The sequence below is a fragment of the Stegostoma tigrinum genome, chromosome 4 (assembly GCF_030684315.1).
Source record: "Stegostoma tigrinum isolate sSteTig4 chromosome 4, sSteTig4.hap1, whole genome shotgun sequence".
Lineage (NCBI taxonomy): Eukaryota > Metazoa > Chordata > Chondrichthyes > Orectolobiformes > Stegostomatidae > Stegostoma > Stegostoma tigrinum.
Window position 1 is genome coordinate 122361665 of NC_081357.1, and position 18770 is coordinate 122380434.

Here is an 18770-nt window from a genome sequence, read left to right on the forward strand (position 1 = left end):
ATGTCAATTTCCCTGTTCCTCTGATGCTACCTGGCCTGCTGTACTCCTCCAGCTCCACACTTATCTGGGACTCCAGCATCAGCAGTTTTTAACCATCTCAGATGTACTTTTAATTGTCAATGCTTTATGCAAGTATTTAATTAGTTTATGAACTGATATTCATAACAGCTAAAGATTAAAAATATTCTTATTTAGAAATTAAAATGATTAAATGTTACAGCAAAGGTTTAAATATTGGTAAATATGGTATGTTTTGTTGCTGGATACTATCCTAATGGATACATTGGAAAAGGACTATCCAATGAAACCAAAGTCTGTATCCTTCAACATGCCAGGAATGTGATATTAGACCATACAACTTAATTAACATTTAACTATTGTATTTATACAGGAAACTAAAAAAGAACGTTCGCCACATTCGCTGAAAAGTGGCATACCACATTGTTGGACATTCAGGTGAGAACTAATATTCAGATATTGTGTTATGATACAGAGAAGCAATAAGTTACACAAATTTTTGATGGCACAAGTATTTAATAAACAGATAAAACCAATCCATAACAGAGCACTATACCTTAATTAGGATTTTTTTTTAAAAACAGTTTTGTGGATGAAACAGATAATGACCTTTATTACATGATTATTATAAAAACTCTTGTCAACAAGGGTCCAGCAATCCATTAGATCAAATTAACACTAGAGACAAAATAAAATTGCCAACACACATGTTCAGTCCAGGGGCTTCAGAATAAAGAATTTCCAATCAATTCGGTTAATGCACATAATTACCAATAGACATTTAGTCACACCTTGAAACAACTTAAATTAATAAATATGAGAAACCCAATGTATTTCAGAATACTGTGGAAACTCAGTTGAATATATTCAAGACAGTGGTCAATAGACTTTTGAGTACTAAGGAAATTAGAGGATATTTAAAACAGTGCAGGCAGGTGAAATTGAAGTAGATCAGCTATTTGCTGTGTATAATGCTTATGCAGCGTTTAACTTGATTAGTACAAAGTTTCTGATCTGTCATATAGTCAGCAGGCAATCAACATTTTCCTAAAACAAACTGCAGCAAATTCAACTCAGCTCTTTCCAGATACATAGGAATGTCATTTCAGTTTTCTGCAATTTCTACTGGCGAATTCTCCCTGGTGGAGAAAGTGGGATTTTAGTTCTAGCAAACTTGTGCTGAATCAATTATCTAGTTTATTTAAGAAAAAACCATTAGCATCAAAATGAAATCAACTAGTGTCATGAAAATTGTTATCAACTGATCAACATGTCCGTTTGACCCCGGTGATGGGGCTCTCTCTCAAAAGTTAGAATGTCACAGGCTCAACACAATTGTTGGGCATACAACCAAAGCTGACATTCCAGTGCAGTGTTGAATCAGTAATCCACTGTTAGTGCTGCATTTTGAATGCAACAAATTTCTTTGTTTTGAAATATATTTAAGACAAACCCCACAGCGAAGAACACGGTTTCCTGATCAATACTACCAAGACTAGATCAATTACATTTACTGTTTCTTTTTGAGACGTTGCGATGTGCAACTTTACTGCTGCATTTTCTTTTACAGCAACAATGGCTATTTCCAAAACAATTAATTGTGTGAAGAACATTAGAATTTCTTGAGGATGGGAATAAGCTGTTAATTAAGTGCAGTCTTTGTTATTTGACAAAACTGAAGCTTACTTTAATCAAAATGGGATTTCCCAAATGTTTTATTTGCTCACATATTCACATTCAAATGCCAATAATTCAAAGTTTAGAAAGTTTATTTTAAAAAGGAAATGCTTGCCTTATTGCTCCGCAAACAGTTTCCGTGACTGTGCTGTTTGAATGTTCTTTTGAATGTCATTTGACGCACGTATATTAATTCTTTTTAAATTAAGAATTAGTTTGTCACCACCTATAAATATTTTTTGCGAACAAACTGAAATCGCTAAAACGTATTCATAGTTTCTATGTTTTGAAATGTTAAAGTCTAAGCCAGGCATTATTCATCGGTCTTAACATGCACTAAAATGAAAAGAAAACTGAGAAAATCTACATATATTTGTTCATCCATTCCTTGTATCCCTCTCCTCCTTTCAATGTGTTACTTGGTTCCATGCAATTTTCTTGGGCCAGAAAAATGAAAGAGTCAAGGCTACCAATTACTGATTTGAGAGTAGGTGCAGAGAGCAGGTAATATTATAAAATTTGCAGGTATGAAGTAGCTCAAGTCATTTATCTGCATATCAGACTCACTGTCTAACACGTCACTATCTCACGGCATTCAAATCAACAGCTTAAACTGGAACACACCACTCAATTTGAATAAATACATAAGGTTCTGTGTGGCGTGTTCACCTCACATGTAAACTTATCAAGAGTCCTGTACTTAATTACTGGGGCTACCCAAGTTTTTTGTAAAGTCAATTTGGAATGCTACAGTTTCATGTTTCTTTGAGGTGTGTGTACATTACAAAGCTGATGGCTTCTGAAGTTTTGCCAGAATTCAAAGGCTAAAATCAATAATTATCCCAACAGATTAAAAAAGGAACCATACACTTCGTTGGGACTATATAAATCTATATTCTTTTAAACTGATTTTTAAATTTTATTTCAACAAGCAATTATGTTTTACATCAGTTCTGGCTTCGGTGCAAGACTGGCAAATACAGGTCCTGCAGTTTCTAATGAATGTCCACTTAATTTTATAAAATCTTTGTATGCCTTTAAGGTCTTTGCTATTCAAAAATTAGGTTAGACCCTGGTTAGGTCAATTTTATCAAATATTTTAGAAATTACTTAAATTCATTCAATATTGCATGCAATCAAAACAGACCAGAAACTAAAAAGAACAAAATATCAATCCCATAAGCGACAGGATCTACAAATTAACAACACTGGTAGTCAAAACTAACAATTCCAAGTAGCAAGAGCAAAATAAACACGGGGCAGGTAGCTAGGCAGGATTTTTTTTTGTTTGAAATCAATATCACAAAAAGGTCTTCAGTGGCTCACAGAAGTCAGTTTGAAGATCTATTCCACTGTATTGATACCCAGGACTCCCTATGGCATCCCTTAAAAAAAGAAATAAAATTACTGTTTAATTTCAGGTCAATTTAACTTGCATGTTTTTAGCATCAGCTTAATAATATTTTATTCAGGGTAGAATATCCAATTTTAGTTTTAAACACGTATGCTTCTGTCTAGGTACATCCAGCTTAAAACAACAGGCAACCTAACTACTTTCATAATAGTTAAAAATTGTCTTTTTAAAAGCTTTGCCTGTAGACTCGGCCCCCAGTGAAATATGCCAAATATTGGTCTTTGGTAATAACACCAATACGCATATGGGAAAGTCAGCTGGTAATGGTTATCTTCTCTCAATGGTGGGCAATTTAAGTGGACAAGGGAAGTGATGTACCTATTAATCAAAGTAACAGATTAATGAGATGAACTACAGACCAGTGTTAACTTCCTCATTAGGAGGACGTCTGTGAGTGTATTTAATAGCCTCACCAAAAATGCTCTCAAAATGATCTACAGCCAGCATGGATGGAGTTGTTTCGGAAAATAAATAGTACAAAAATATTAATTTGTTACTACCTTCTCCGTTTATTCTAGTAATTTGCAATACCGCTTGCCTAAAATCCAAGAACAAATTTGCATTGACACTGTGCAGAATTTGCAAGTTTTTGGTTCTGTATTGCTACAAACGAGGTTTGTCTATAGGTAAAAATCCTCTCAAATGTCCTAAGATGCACTTTTTTTTCCCTAGTAATTCAGTGTGATAGTGCATTTACTTACCACAGAAATAATATCATAATTGCAGAGACATTAAGTACTTTATCCTTGTAGCTGTTACTCAAGTTGCGAACAAAGGAAAATCCAAAACCTTTGCCTCACTTCCATTAGCAGATTAGTGTTGAGGATCACAAGATAAATTTCAGTACCAAATTTACTTTTGTTCACAGATCATCTTCACATGAAGTCTACTCTTCAGCCAACTGACCTCATCCTCCCAAAGAACTAATCCTATTGTCTTCCCCTTAGAGAATATAACCACTTCTTAAATTAATCCAATATCCTGACCTCTAGCACTCTTCCTAGGAAATCATTGATCAATCTGTTTGAATGCTTCCTGGCTCTCGTCCTAAATGTGCACACGTAAGCAATGCTATCTTCCACCAGGCTCTTCCTTGGTATGGTTCAAATATTGAAGTAAGGACAGGATTTGAGGTTAAAACCTAATAAAATGCTTCAGATGAAATCTAAGACAACACTGGTCAACATAAAAATAAATTCAGTAACCTTACGCAAACTCCCATACCTTGAAACCAAATATCAATGACGGACTTTTTCACTCCAACTTCAGCAGCTCGACATCAAAGATGAGGGTGGCATTGGGTGGGATGACTCCAGGATGACCTGTTTCACCATATGCCACATCAGGGGTACAGGTCAGTTTCGCCCTTTGTCCCAAACTCATCTGTAATTTTAATAAAAAAGGTAACAATGCATGGAATTATAACCAAGTAAAAATTCCTTCAACTTGTTTAGATGCTAATAAAAATATAACAAATTGATTTCAATGTACACCTTATGAAGAAAGGAGGTACAACTGACATTTAATTATTCAGTTCATAAAATCTCTACAGTGCTGAAATAGGCTATTCAGCCCATCAGTGGATTGTCTGTGCTGAATTTCCCCATATAGTGTCCAGGGAATGTGCAGGCTAGGTAGTCTGTGTTGGATGCTCTTTGAATGGTGCAGATTCAAATGGGTTGAATGGTCTCTACCTGCACCGTAGGGATGTGATTCTACTGTTCTTTTAAATTTGATGTTTACATTTAAAGATGCTTTTGTAACGTGCTGGCATCATTGATGCCTCGTAAACTTCGACTGTGATAAAACAAGCTCCATAATTGACTTTTTTCATTAGTCTTTTTATTAAATTATTGTATTGTACAGAGGCATATTAAAAGTTACCAGCTGCAGCTAACTGCATCTTTTTAAAATGTATGTTTTTTTGTTTAAAGAAAACTCACCGGATAATCACACAATAAATACCTGTGCTACACCTTCTTCCCAACCTTTAATTACTTCCTGTTTACCAAACTTGAACTTGAAAGGTTTGTTTCTGTCTCTGGAAGAATCAAACTTCTTTCCATTCTGCAGCATTCCTGCAAAAACCACAAAATTCTCTTTGAAGCCATGTTAGACTGAAAAACAAAACATAATTCAAGACATATTTTCTGTGAATAGATTTTCAACCTGAGACATTATAAAATGCTATACAATTGCTGAAGCCAATTTCTTTCTTTTGCCTGAGCTTACTTTACACAGGCATTGATACAGCAAACATTGGAATGAAGTCTGAAAGAATTACCTACAGATACATCATCACACATCCCTGGGTCAGATTATTTTTCTTTAAAGTCGATATTACTTAGAACCATTATCCTATACATCTGGTTCAAAGCTTCCAGCTCAAATATAATTTTTCAAAACAGTATGTATGAGATTCTGAAAGATTCAAGCTCATGTGTCATAAAAGGATGGCCTTAAATTTGCCATACAGGCACAAATTAAGAGATGAAAATTGTGTAGAGCCAAACTATTGTTTTTAAACAATTAGGACAAGACGACATATGCTTATTCAAAAAAAAAGAAAAATTCAGAAAAACGTTTACTCAAAATAAAAGGTGCAAAATGTTTGAAACCAATGTGAGTTTTGTAAACAGTGTTAATGACACGCGTAAGAATTGAAAGAGTTGAATGCTAGGTTTGCTGATTTGACAATTACACGGCACACGTGAAAACATCCTAATCTTTCATTTGGTTTTATTTAACTAGATCGAGGAATTGACAATGGCTAACTTGATCTGAACATTGCTGACAGTATAACATGCAAAATCTCGAATGGGTACAACATTGCAATTTTCAGTTGTGAGAAGAATACATACCTCAGTTTCCGGGAAGAATAAAGGTGGCCAGAAAACAAAAATGAGTTCATACTGCTGCTGTGCAGTGGCAACTAAAGCAGTATTTAGCACTAACACAATGCTACCATCTGGCCAAAAAGATGTTTAACATAGTACACAATTGGGTAACTCGGTATATAATTTTCAGTGCCAGTGAGATACCAGGTATGTCGGCCAAATATTCCAATGGCTGGCAGATCATATTAAACAGCTCATTTCTGCATTTGTTTGCAACAGGCTGAGCACTGACCATACTCAGCCACCCTGGGCATGCAACTCAGAAGGTGGTGTCCAACATTCGACGAGAAAGACTGGGCAGCACTAACTGAATAATTCCGTGTCTGCCAAGAATTACACTGACAAGCAATTTAAAGATACCAGTCAGACTCGCAATACGCCTTATTTATACTTGACAAAAGCTATATGCATTCCTGTGCTGGAATATGCCCTCTGCAGGCAAATGGAATATCCAGGCACTACACCTTTTCAATTAACCACAGACTGTATTTGTTAGATAGCGATAGAGAGTGTGTGTGGTGTATATGGGTTATTTCCAGTGCTATCCCAATGTTTCATTTCTCTTCCAAAGCTGCTTTACCTTTTCAAAACGTTCTGAGTAACAGTTTTCTAGTGCATCTGCTTGACCAGTCTACACTACAACCAACTGGCACCTCATTTTCATGCTGTATAAATGTTTGCTCCCTTTGAAAACTTGCATTCTGGTCCCCATCCTGATGGATCCAAGGAAAAAAGCTTCGACAGCGTTTTTTGTCACCAGCAATAATGAAATAGCTGCGGTCACAAATCATCATTGTTGTGTCAAAGACAGACTGCTAGTCCCCTACTATTTAAATGAAAATATTAATCCAATCATTTTAAGCAGGTGAATGGCCTCACCAGAATAGCTGAAAGAGTAGTTTCAGACAAATGATAAATTACTTCATGTTTCTCTCCGTAATTCTAGCTGAACTGCCAAATTGGAGTCTTGCTGCCTTTTTGGCGAAATATTAAAATTACTACATGTTGCTAACAGCTAAACAAAATACAGACTGTTACAGCTTTTATAAGCATGGAAGAGGCGCATTCCTGTAAGAAAACACAGAACTGCAGACGCTGTAAATCAAGAACAAAAACAGAAGTTGCTGGAAAAGCTCAGCAGGATTGGCAGCATCTGTGAAGGAGCAATTAGAGCTAACTTTTCAGGTCTGGTGTCCTTTCCTCAGAATTAGGGTCACTGGACCTAAAACGTAACTCTGCTTTTTTTCCTTCTGCTGAGCTTTTCCAGCAACTTCTGTTTTCATTGCAATATAATATGTACACTCAGAATGCTAGCACCATTGAATAAAACTCAAAGGGCACCCAAAACGCTCTTTTTGGAGCAGTTGTAGAGACATATATTGTGTCATTAGTGATTTATGTTAGTACGATGCAAATATTTTCAAAGCACATTAAAATGTCAATTATTTCCCCATCTATAAGGGGAGACATTTTCAGTTCTGTACAAGCAGAATACAATTACAAGATACTGAAGCTTCACCCAAACAAAACCATCAACATTCACAAACAAGTCTTAATTGCAATAACATTCAACCAATAAGCTGCTTTTGTATCATCATTCGAACTAGCATAACTGTGCCTAAAAGTTCTCTTTCAAACCCAAACTAGCGGAAGAACATTTGATAAGTAATACATTTAGTATGATTATCAACTTTTCTTATGCATCGCACAAAAAGCACATCATTGAGGAACCACTACATGACAGCCTATTTCAACAGAATTCACTATAAAATCTAGGTCATAAGCTTTGCCTTCGGTTGTTTGACAGTGTGCTTTGAATGCCAATCAAAGCAATACAGTAGCACCATAAATTCAGAGAAAATAAACACCACAAACAATCCTAGATAACAAAGTGTGAAGCTGAATGGAATCCTGTTTTTTTTGGGGTGCGGGGCGGGGGGAAAAACACAATGTACTCTAAGTTTGTTTCAGGTACATGTCTTTCAAAGGCATCCTTTCAATACCCATTTTATGCTGCCAATCATTCGGATTAGGCAATCAAAGCATTTTCACAGCTGCATCAAGAATGGGAATACGCCAGGAAGCATTTTAAATTTATTTTTGTTGGTAAATAATTTCTTAGCATTGCCATTTAATGTTGTAGACTTGATCTGTTGACAATTTTTTTTTTAAGAACAGAATCCCTACAGCGTGGAAACAGACCCTTTGGCCCAACAGGTCCACACAGACCCTCACAGTATCCCATAACCTACATCCCTAAACCCATCTCCCATAATCTACACATCCCTGAACACTGCAGGCAATTTAGCATAGCCAATTCACACCCGCAGACCTTTGGACTGTGGGAGGAAACCGGAGCACCCGGAAGAAACCCACGCAGATACAGGGAGAATGTGCAAACTCTGACCAGACAGTCGCCCAAGGGTGGAATTGAATCCGAGTCCCTGGTACTGTAAGGCAGCAGTGTTAACCACTGAGCTACCGTGCCACCCCTTAGCTTAGGGCATTTCACTGAGATGGAAACAAAGACACAAAATATCATCTGCAAATCAAACTTTTTTTGTAGCCAGAGACCATTAGTTCTCGACTATGCAAATACACTGTAAAGCTATTTTGCTAGATCTATTGGGCTGATAGGTCTTGGATACAAGAATAAGCCATTCAGCCCTTTAAGCAACTGCCACCATCTGCGATCACAGCTAATCAACCCTCTTAACATCATAGACCCACATTGTCCCTTGATCTTGAGGTCATTAATGAGGAACTTGTCCACCTGTCTTGAATTTAACAATGACGGAGACTCGCACTTATCCAAATCACATTCCAAACACTCACCTACTCACTCAGCCTCTGAAGTTTCTTTACATGCTTCTCATTATGCATATTCCCACCACATTACCTGTAAGATTTGAATTATTACAATTGGCCTCACATGCAAATCATTGGTATAGATTGTGAACAGCTAGGGCTGACCCTTGTGTATCCCACTGGTCATCGACTACTAACTGGAGAACTATCCGTTTATTTCTACTCTGCTTTCTGCCTGTTAACCAATTCTCAGTTGATGAGTCTCTTACCCCAAACTGACGTACTTGAATTTTCGTTATTAACATTTCAGAAAACCAAATATATCATATCTCGGTTTGCCCTTAGGGGATACTGCCAGTAATATTCCTCAAAAAAAAACTCAGGCTTGCCAAACATGATTCCTACTTCAGAAATTCATGACAACTTTCTCCATTTAAAAGCAGTTTTAACCATCCAGCAGTAACATTTATAATAGCCTGTTACCTAGTGCTAGAACCTAACAGGTCATGGCTCCCTGTTTTCTCTCTCACTATCCCCCTTCTTAAACAGCAGGGTTACATTTGCAACATTCTAAACCACAGTCTCCCCTGCAGAACAGACAATGCTGGAATAGGTGTTGAAAGATTTGTCCAAAACACTGCTAAATTGGGAATATGATTTGCCCAATTTGTCAAATGCTCCTAAAATCCTGTAAAAATGTACATTCAGATTTTAAGAATTTTTGTCGACAAAAAACTCCACTACAATATGCAGAATGCCACTGCTGAGCAGGCAAATGTGAGTGCAAGTATATTTTTCCAATTTTTCTTTACTCCTCTATAAGCATTGGAGCTGCCATGGTAAGCTAGGGGTCTGTGAATTTCTAACACAGACCCTTACATACAGCACTGTTGCATGAGCACATGACATCACCCAGAGGCAACATGTGGAACAGTGCAGGCAGCTCCTACCATCCTCCTTTTCTGATTGTGTCTATAGGACCTTTATAGTCTGAAGTGGGAAATGACAGCCACTAACCAGTCTAATGAGAAGATGCTTTCATCTTAAACAAGATGTCGTCGATTGTATGATAACAATCAGGCTCAATTTACATTATGATAGACAAAAGGAGACCTACAAGGACAGGTTCATCCTCTTGGACATAGAGATGTTCTACCTTGCCCCGCCCAAGTACTTCTGACATCAGACTGGGTGAGCATTAACCCCATCTGAACCACGTACAACAGATGATGCAACTTCTGTCACTTTAGATTTTGAAAATACATTTGGAGAATGAATCAAAACCAAAAGACCTGTGGATGCTGTAAATCAGAAACACAAACAGAAATTGCTATAAAAACTCAGGACAGTTCTGAGGAAGGGTGATTTGACATGAAATATTAACTCTGATTTCTCTCCACTGATGTTGACGACAGACCTGCTGTGCTTTTCCAGCATTTTGTTTTTTTGGGGTCGAAGAACAATTTGGTTTTATAAATTTATTTTCATAGATAAAAAAGGAAGGATATGAAAACAAAAAAGGTGAAGAAAGTTTATGATTGCAGTGATGAGAAGCTTTAATTATGAAAGTAGATTGGAGCAACTGAAACTATTCATCTTGGGTTAAACAGATGATTAAAAAGGAGATTTGATCGATATGTTCATAATCATGAGGGACTGGGAGAGTACACAGAACAAGTACATGCTCCTGTTGATAGAAGGGTTGATAACCAGCAGACACAGATCTGCAGTGACTGGCAAAAAAAGCAAAGAAAGAAAACGTTTCCTTCCCAGAATGGTTACTATCTGGATTGGACCACTCAAGTTGAGGCAGCAATTAAATAATGTATGGATATATGAATGAACAGGAGGCGGCACTCAGACCCCTGCATCTGTTCTGCCAGTTTGCACGATCATGGCTGAATTAAATTGTGGCCTCAAATTCCACATTCCGATCTACCCCTCAACAGCTTTGGGAAATAATCTACCTACCTGTGCCTTATAAAACATTCAATGTTTCTACTTTCAATAATCTCGGATGCCGATTATTCCACAAAAAAGCTCATCTGATTTTTAAATGGGCAACCTCACTTTAAAACTTCCAATCAGAAAGGAAAAGATAAAATTGAACAGAAGAAATTTTAGTAAAATATTTTACAGTATTGCTTATTGTCATTGCAGCAGCATTGGCATCTTGGAAATGATCAAGTCACAAAGATAACTATTTTTCTCCTGAAGGCCATTCTGGTCACAATTCCAGTACCTACAAGGAGATGTTTCGGTACACAGTCTTGTGTCATATCACTATCTCCGTATGTGAGCAGCTTTCATTTGAAAATTAGTTTTATTTGATACAAATAGGAAGATGCAGGAGTGTCTATATAAGAAATATAATTTCAAAACATTATCCTGGGGGTGCCTGAACACCCTTCTTTCCATTGTGGAAGAAATGGGATTGGCGGCAGAATGGTCAGATCTGGAGAAGAGACTGAAGTTCAGGAGTAGGGGAAGAAGGGAGATGGAGTAGTAGGGAGAGAGACAGGGCAATTGGGTCAGCAATTACTGGGGATGATAGAGGCTGAGGAAGGTGTCCCTGTGGGTGTGCGAACTACGAACTAAATTTGAGGAACATCAGTTGAAAGTCACTCTGCAGTTACACTGTGTTTAATAATGTGGTATTCTACTAAGGCATTTCAGCAGAACACTGAATTAGACTCCAAAATGTAGCACAAAAGAAGAAAACCATTCAGCCTATAGTGCCTGCATCAGTCAACATCTGACTACAGTAATACCGTTTTCCATAATTCTTCAGTTTAAATGGATATGTCTGCATCTAAGCAAAGGGGAAATTGCTCACCATAATCTCCAACATCCCAGCTAATTCCCTTGGAGTCAAAACGAAAATAAAAGTGACTGGTCTGCATCTGCTTAGTTATCAGTTACTCATTGTAAATTTCAGGAAGCAACTCACATTTCAAAGACAATGTGTCATCATATTCCATGTCTAAAAATTGCAAGGCTGGTAGAGATGGGAAATTAAAGATTTGAGCTGGAAAGCGACCAAGACTCGACATGTCAAGGTGTACATCACATCCTCCTGTCTGTCTTTGGCCGGAGTAAATGGCATATCTGGAGATTATTTGTAAAACTGATTTAGCAAAATAAAAAACAAGCTTTTCTGGCAGTGGTACAATCAAACAAAACAGTCACGGGATTGTATGCAAGACTGATAGATGAAATTATAATTTTAAAAAACTATTTTGTTACATTATCAGTTTTCATATTATGAATTAAAACATCAGTTGCAATAAAGCAGAAGTTATTCAAATCGAAGGTTTCTTTCTTTTGACAGAATTGTTATTTGACCTTCCATATTTCTATAGTAAACAGCATAATAAGTGTTGGTGATCTACATTGGATACTATCCAGTCAAATAAGCAGATTAAATGTTTAGTATACAATGACATTGCAAGGATTGCAGGATGTCAAATAAACTGACATCATGCTCCATGTACTATTCTTTTCCATTTCACTTGTTTGTTTTGAAGATACGACACGGCTGTGTGATAACGACGACAGATAAGTACAGAATCAGTGATTACACCAAGTCTCCTCAGTGAAGCAAGTGAGCAAGCAGGATTCCTCACAGAAAATACATCCCACAGTTCTGGAGATTCTGATGATGACAGCCAGCCTTCCTCACAGAGTTAAATCTCTGCGGCTGTAGTCTTGCAAAAAAAATCTACACTGAAAGATTGAGTTTCTTTATTGCTGCATTCCCAATTAACTTTAAACCTTTTCCTCAAAGTGTCACAGAAGAGAGAGAGAAGGGGGAACAAATATCAAAGAGGCAGGAGAATGGAATTTTGCATTAGGCAACAAAACAGAAAACGGCAATAAGTGGTAATGGCAAGGTCAGACATCATTGAATTGGTTGTTAGAAGCATGTCATGTTGGAACAATGTGGAGAATTCAGTTTTGTCTTAACCTCATCACTTCCACTTGAACAAGTACAAAACATAGTTACTGGTTAATTGTTACATCACACGAATCTTGCAGAATAAAAAAGTTGACATATGATTTTTTTTAGAAAATCAAGAAAAGTGACCGCTCTGTCTCTGTTCACCTGTCATTCTCCTCAGTTTAAGGAGCCACAATTTGAGCAGGTACCAACATCTCCAATAGTCAACATGACGCCACCTAGGATATGTCATGTTGAGCTCTAGAAAATTGTGAATTCATACGTATAATTTTTTGGCACAGACTAAAATCAGGATATTGGACGAGTGGTATTCTTTCATGGAACACAAAGTCAGAGTCATACAGCACGGAAACAGACCCTTCGGTCCAACCAGTCTCTGCCAACCATAATCCCACCTGCCTGTGCTTGGCCCATATCTCTCCAAACCTTTACTAATCATGCTCTAATTCAAGTGTCTTTTAAACATTATAACTGTACCGACATCCACTTCCTCTAGCAGTTCATTCCACAGACAAACCACTCTGCGTAAAGAAAAAAATTGCCTTTTTTTCCCCGCAAATCTTTCTTCTCACACCTTAAAAAGGAAAATGCTAGTCTTGGTGGGGTTGAACAAATTCTGTCTGGGATTGAGACTTTTACTTTCCCCTGCCATAGCTCCATTTGGACTTTGTTGTAGGAGATGTATAGCTACATTGTAACAAATCACTACATTTCAAGAAGTACAACTGGATATAACGCATTTAACATCAACAAGACCATGGTCATGTGCCCAATAAACGCAAACCTCTGCTTTCTTTTTGGTCCTGGTGAAGCAGCAACATATTCTAAGTGCTCAGCAGGTCTGGCACCATCAGTGGAGGGGGAACCGGTTCTTGCTTTACATCAAGAACCTTTCAGATATGATCTTTCTGCTAAGAATTTGCAGCATTACGTGTTTTTAATTTACAATACCTAGAATCTGCAGCATATGTGCGTGTCACAAACTGCTAAACCTGTTGTTGCCTTGGCAATAGCATTGAATCCTTTAATTTTCACCACTAAATAGAATAGCTTCACCATTATTAGTTAGCTTTTAATTAGAAGATGGCATCAGCATAAATGGCTTCAGAAAGGTGTGACCTTCCTGATAAATTTAGGATATTGTGCTACCAGCCTGTGAGCATGCTGTTGAAGAGTGAAAGTCAAACTGTCTGTTATGGTACTGCTCCTTTCTGTCAATATCTGATGTGATGTTCCTGACAAAAATGACTTCCCTCTTACAAGACTGATAAGTAGCACAGGCACTATCTATTTGAAATTCTCAAAACCACAAACTGCTTAAGTTGCTCTGTGTATGCAAGTTACAGACACATCCTTGTCTCCTGTGCTGCTGGTCATGTGATCACCTAAATGGGCCTGGGGTTACTATCATACCCAGCCCTCTCCCCAACTAAACTACATGCAAAAAGGGACAGAAAATATATTATGTTGCTAAACCCATTTGTATTGAAAACAAGAAATGCAAAAAAATTTTCCAGTTTTAAAAAAATTTTTATAAACACAGGTTTGACAAATTCTTCTAGGTCTCCCAAAGGCATAACCTTCCAGAGATCTTGACTTCACAAAGTAGCTGCTCACAATATACATTCGTATCGGTGTCTCGCATGTTGTCATGTATCGGTTGTGCCGGTACTCTTCTGCACCATTTTCTGAGCGTGACAGTGTTCTACATACAATTGGAAAGCTGTACCACTCCCAGAGTTGTTTGTTCTTCATCGTGGTTGCTCCATTAAGTGTCATAGTTTTGTACGATCGATTAAAGCTCACAGATCATTCTGGATATAAATTGGTGGATAACCAGTTTCCATGAGAAGAACGTATGACACTACCGTCCCATCGTCCAGAGAGATTCAGTGGTGTAGTACTTGAACAACAGTATGTACCATCTTAAACCTCAATCTTGAGAGGTTTGTCCTGTGTTTCTGAAAACATATGTTGCCTTAGCAGGGTTGTCCTAATTTGCCTTCTAAATATGCTCTCTGCTGGTGGTAGTAACCTATATCCAAAGTAGTAGCTCAGGTGTAGCAAAGCAACATGGCAATCTTGTTCTGTCGCTCTGCACTTTAATGATGCAAACCAATCACTCAGCGAAACCAGCGGATCTGGGATTCTGATGAAGGTTTTTAATTTTGAAATATACTTTATTCATAAAAATTCCTTGTATACATAGTCACTACAGCAGTTCGGTTCTGTACAGTAGCTTATGAAGCTATCAGATGGCTCATTCCCTATTTGGCACACTGGCAGACCCCTTTAGGTACAAGTGTATGGCGGCCCCATTGTCAGACACCCTTTTCAGATGTAATGAATAGACTGAATAATAGAATTGTCATGATACAGAATTAGCTAGCCTATCACGTCTGCACAGATTCTCTGGACATTTCAGTTTATCGCCTGCCTTTCCATCCAATCCTGCACAATATTTAAATATGAACAATGTCCTCTTGAATGCCTCTGATGACCTTCCCTTTAACACACTTCCACACCGTGTGAGTCCATACTTCAACCACTTACGATAGTAAGCTATTTACATTTGTTGCATCTGTCTCTGTCGGACTTGAAAAGTCCCTTAACTGTCAGACAATTCGTAATTTGGATAATGTAGTTATGAACCAGGAGACTATTGTTGCCATGTATGGTAAAAAAATTGGTCATTATTTTGGAATAAAATAATGTGGAATCTCACAAGGTCCGCCGCTGTGGTCGATGACTCCGGCACAGTTCACACGTCCTCATTTTGGTCTCAATACTTTTGTGGATTCTCGGCCAATACGCAGTACCCTCTGTCAGGTGTCTTGTTTGCTGTATGCCCACACAACCCCAATAGGACCTGGTGAACAGCTTCATGCACGAGCACTTGTTTCACCTCAGAAATTATTGCGGAGATTCCTAGCTAATTTCTTTACGGCCAAAAGCACACAGTGTCTGATGTCACGTATGGCATCAGGCCACCCTTCTATGATAAAATTATTCATAGCGCCTTCAGTTGTGAATCATTAGCTATTGCTTCCCTAAGTTGGTTGAGTTTGTGTTGACCAAAGTTCATCAAATCTACCCTGTCTTCCTCCTCAATGTTCATACTGTCTATGCGGTAAGTCTAGTGGAATTTCTCAATTCTTATTTGGATAGTGTGCTCAGCATATCCAAGGAATCCACATCAGTACCAGTTTTGTATCAGATGACAAAATGATATCCTGTACTTTGAATGAAAGTTGTTATAGGCTAGCTGTTGCATTTGTTTGCTCCAAATCATTTCTAATGATTTCCACACTAAATCACTTACTGATCAGGAATGTACAGAATCTTGTGATACAGAGCACCGAAGCAAATTTTCCACACCGTTTTAGATCAATTGGATTGGATCTAAGATAAAGTTAATATGTGGAATTTTTTACAGCAGAGGGTTGTTAAGTATATTCAGGATTGAGATTGGCAAATTTTTAATTGGTAAAGGAAACGAGTGTTACGGTGAGACGGCAACAAGTGGAGTTGATCATCAGATTGGCCATGATCTTGTTGAATGATGTAGCAGACTTGATGAGCTGAATGGGCTACTCCTACTCTTGAGGTATATGGTGAGTCTTCTCCAATGCAGTCTCAGTGTAGGTCCTAGATTGAATGCACATACCAATCACAGAAGGACTGGCCAAGAATATTTGCATACACAGTCTGTCCAGCAGGAATTCTCCTGCCTGAACCACAAAATTAGCATCCGAGTTTAATGGTAGCTGGGAAGGCAAATGGAACGTTGGCCTTTCTATCAAAGCAAATAAACAGAATTCCTGAATCCCTTTGTGCTACATCTTTCTGCAGTCTTCTTCCATTTAAATTATGCTCAGCTACTCTGTTCTTCCTGCCAAAGTTCACAATGTCACATTTTCCCATATTGTACTCCACCTGCCAGGTTTTTGCCCACTCACTTAACCCATCTGTATCCCTCTGCAGATCCTGTGTGTCATCCTCAACACTTGCCTTCCCATTAATTTGTGTGTCATCCACAAACTTGGCTATAGTACATGCACTTGTCTCTTCCAAATGAGACATCTACTTACTACAGGTTGCCATCCTGAAAATATCCAACTTAGCCTAAGTGGGTATAAGGAGTTAGTGGCATAGTGAACTAGTAATATTCTGGGACATGGGTTTGCTACCCACTACAGCAGTAAGTGAAATTTGCATTCAATGAAAATCTGGAACAAACAACAAGCATAATGGTGACATGTAACCTCTTACTTGTCTAAAAACAAAAACACAATCTGGTTCACTGACATCCTTTAAGGAAGGAAATTCTTAACTAAGTCGGCCTACATCTGACTCCAGTCCAAAGCAGTATAGTTGACTCTTAACTGCCCTCTGAGCACTTAGGGATGGGCAATAAATGCTAGCTCATCTAGTAATAGTAGCTCATCTAGTAATACCACAACCCATGAACGAATAAAAGAAATTGTCTTCTATTACTATAATGTGGGCCTGCAAAAACATGTTGCTTTGCTGAACCTAAGTTGATGTACATTGTTCTACATGCTGGCATACCCCTTGAACAAGAGCAACACACTCTGTTCTTCCAAAATTTGTACTGAATTTGAGAGAAAGATTTTGTTGGCATTTGGCAGATTTGAAATATTTGATGCTGGCGCACAAGGCATAGAACATAACTGCATAGTACAGGCCCTTTGGCCCTCAATGCTGTGCTGACCTGTCACACCGATCTCAAGCCCATCTAACCTACACTATTCCACGTACGTCCATATGCTTATCCAATGACGACTTAAATGTACCTAAAGTTGGCGAATCTACTACCGAATAAGAAGCCCCAAGGACGGGGAAGGGACAAGAAATCCCAAACTTGGACATATAGGGAGCAAGTGGAAACACAGATACTGAGCAGCCTGGTGCAGTTGTCCAAGGCTCAGGACTGGTTGGGAATAGATAGTAAGAAACAGCCACACAGGCACAGTAAGAGATAGAAAGACAGGGATGAATAAGTCCATAGAGTCTTCCTTGACAGACTTCTGACTCCCTCTGAAAGGGGGTCCTTTACAATGGGAAGGAACAGAGTCTTCCAACAGATACCCCAATTGGACAGAAGGCCTAATATGTCTCTTTCTGTTACAACAGTATCTACATTAGGTATTGGATTCTTTGTTTAGGTAAGATGGGCGTTTGATCCTTGCAATTTAAATCAAAGTCCATTCACGGGTTAAGACATTCTTTGTGAACCAGTATCATGATCACCAAAATCAAGCCTAAACTAGTAAGTGAGCAGTAATATAGCTTCTGTAAGGAGGTGACAACCAGATCCAACTCTGGAGGGGATCTGACATGGCCAGTTAAAAAGTCAAAGGATTACAGGTTGGCTCCATATTAGCTTATTAGAGTGCTCGAGATGCTTTTCTCTATAGGAAGAGGGGGTCACTGTCAACATTGGTAGAGAAACAAGAGGACATCTCCAGACTGAAGTGTCCTTTGCAAATTTTAAACTGTTTAAAACAAAACATAGACATAGTTACAGGGACAAACTCCTACCCAAGAATTGGTACCATACCACTGCTGGGCCATTAGGCACCATCCCACCTGCCAAAGACATTCTGCAAGAAAATACAGGAGAAACAGAAGCAAGCCAACAGACCAGAACACTGACCAGAAGCATGAAAGTACTAGTGGATCACAGATTAAAGCTTCACTCACTCAATAACTGCAAATACTGCATACACAAACAGGGTCTTCATGGTTCTACTGCCTGTTTGAGTTGGGCAGCAAAAAGGTATTTCACAAGTAAAATAACCTGGTAGCTTTTTCAATGCAGTCAAGCATTTGGGTAATGTAAAGCAGAAGTGGATTGTTAAGAACATGGTTGAAACCTGAAGGGTAATTACATGACATTATCTGTTAAAACGTGTAAATGTTAGCCCACACCCTTGTGCAAATTATTAATGATTTATGTATTTGTTTCAAA

At 38.1% G+C, this 18770-nt stretch overlaps 1 protein-coding gene across 8 annotated transcripts in view; it reads right to left on the minus strand.

Annotated features, from left to right (window-relative positions):
• Positions 1-514: 514 nt before the first annotated feature.
• fkbp1b (FKBP prolyl isomerase 1B) overlaps positions 515-18770 on the minus strand; it is a 45295-nt gene continuing 27039 nt past the window's right edge. For all 8 annotated transcript variants that reach the window (XM_048531513.2, XM_048531512.2, XM_048531518.2 and 5 more), the window contains 3 exons: positions 5075-5187; positions 4334-4492; positions 515-3080 (listed from right to left, as the gene is read on the minus strand). In XM_048531513.2, coding sequence (XP_048387470.1) covers positions 4364-4492; positions 5075-5187 — 242 coding nt within the window. In that variant the 3' untranslated portion in view covers positions 515-3080; positions 4334-4363. The remainder of the gene's footprint in view (positions 3081-4333; positions 4493-5074; positions 5188-18770) is intronic.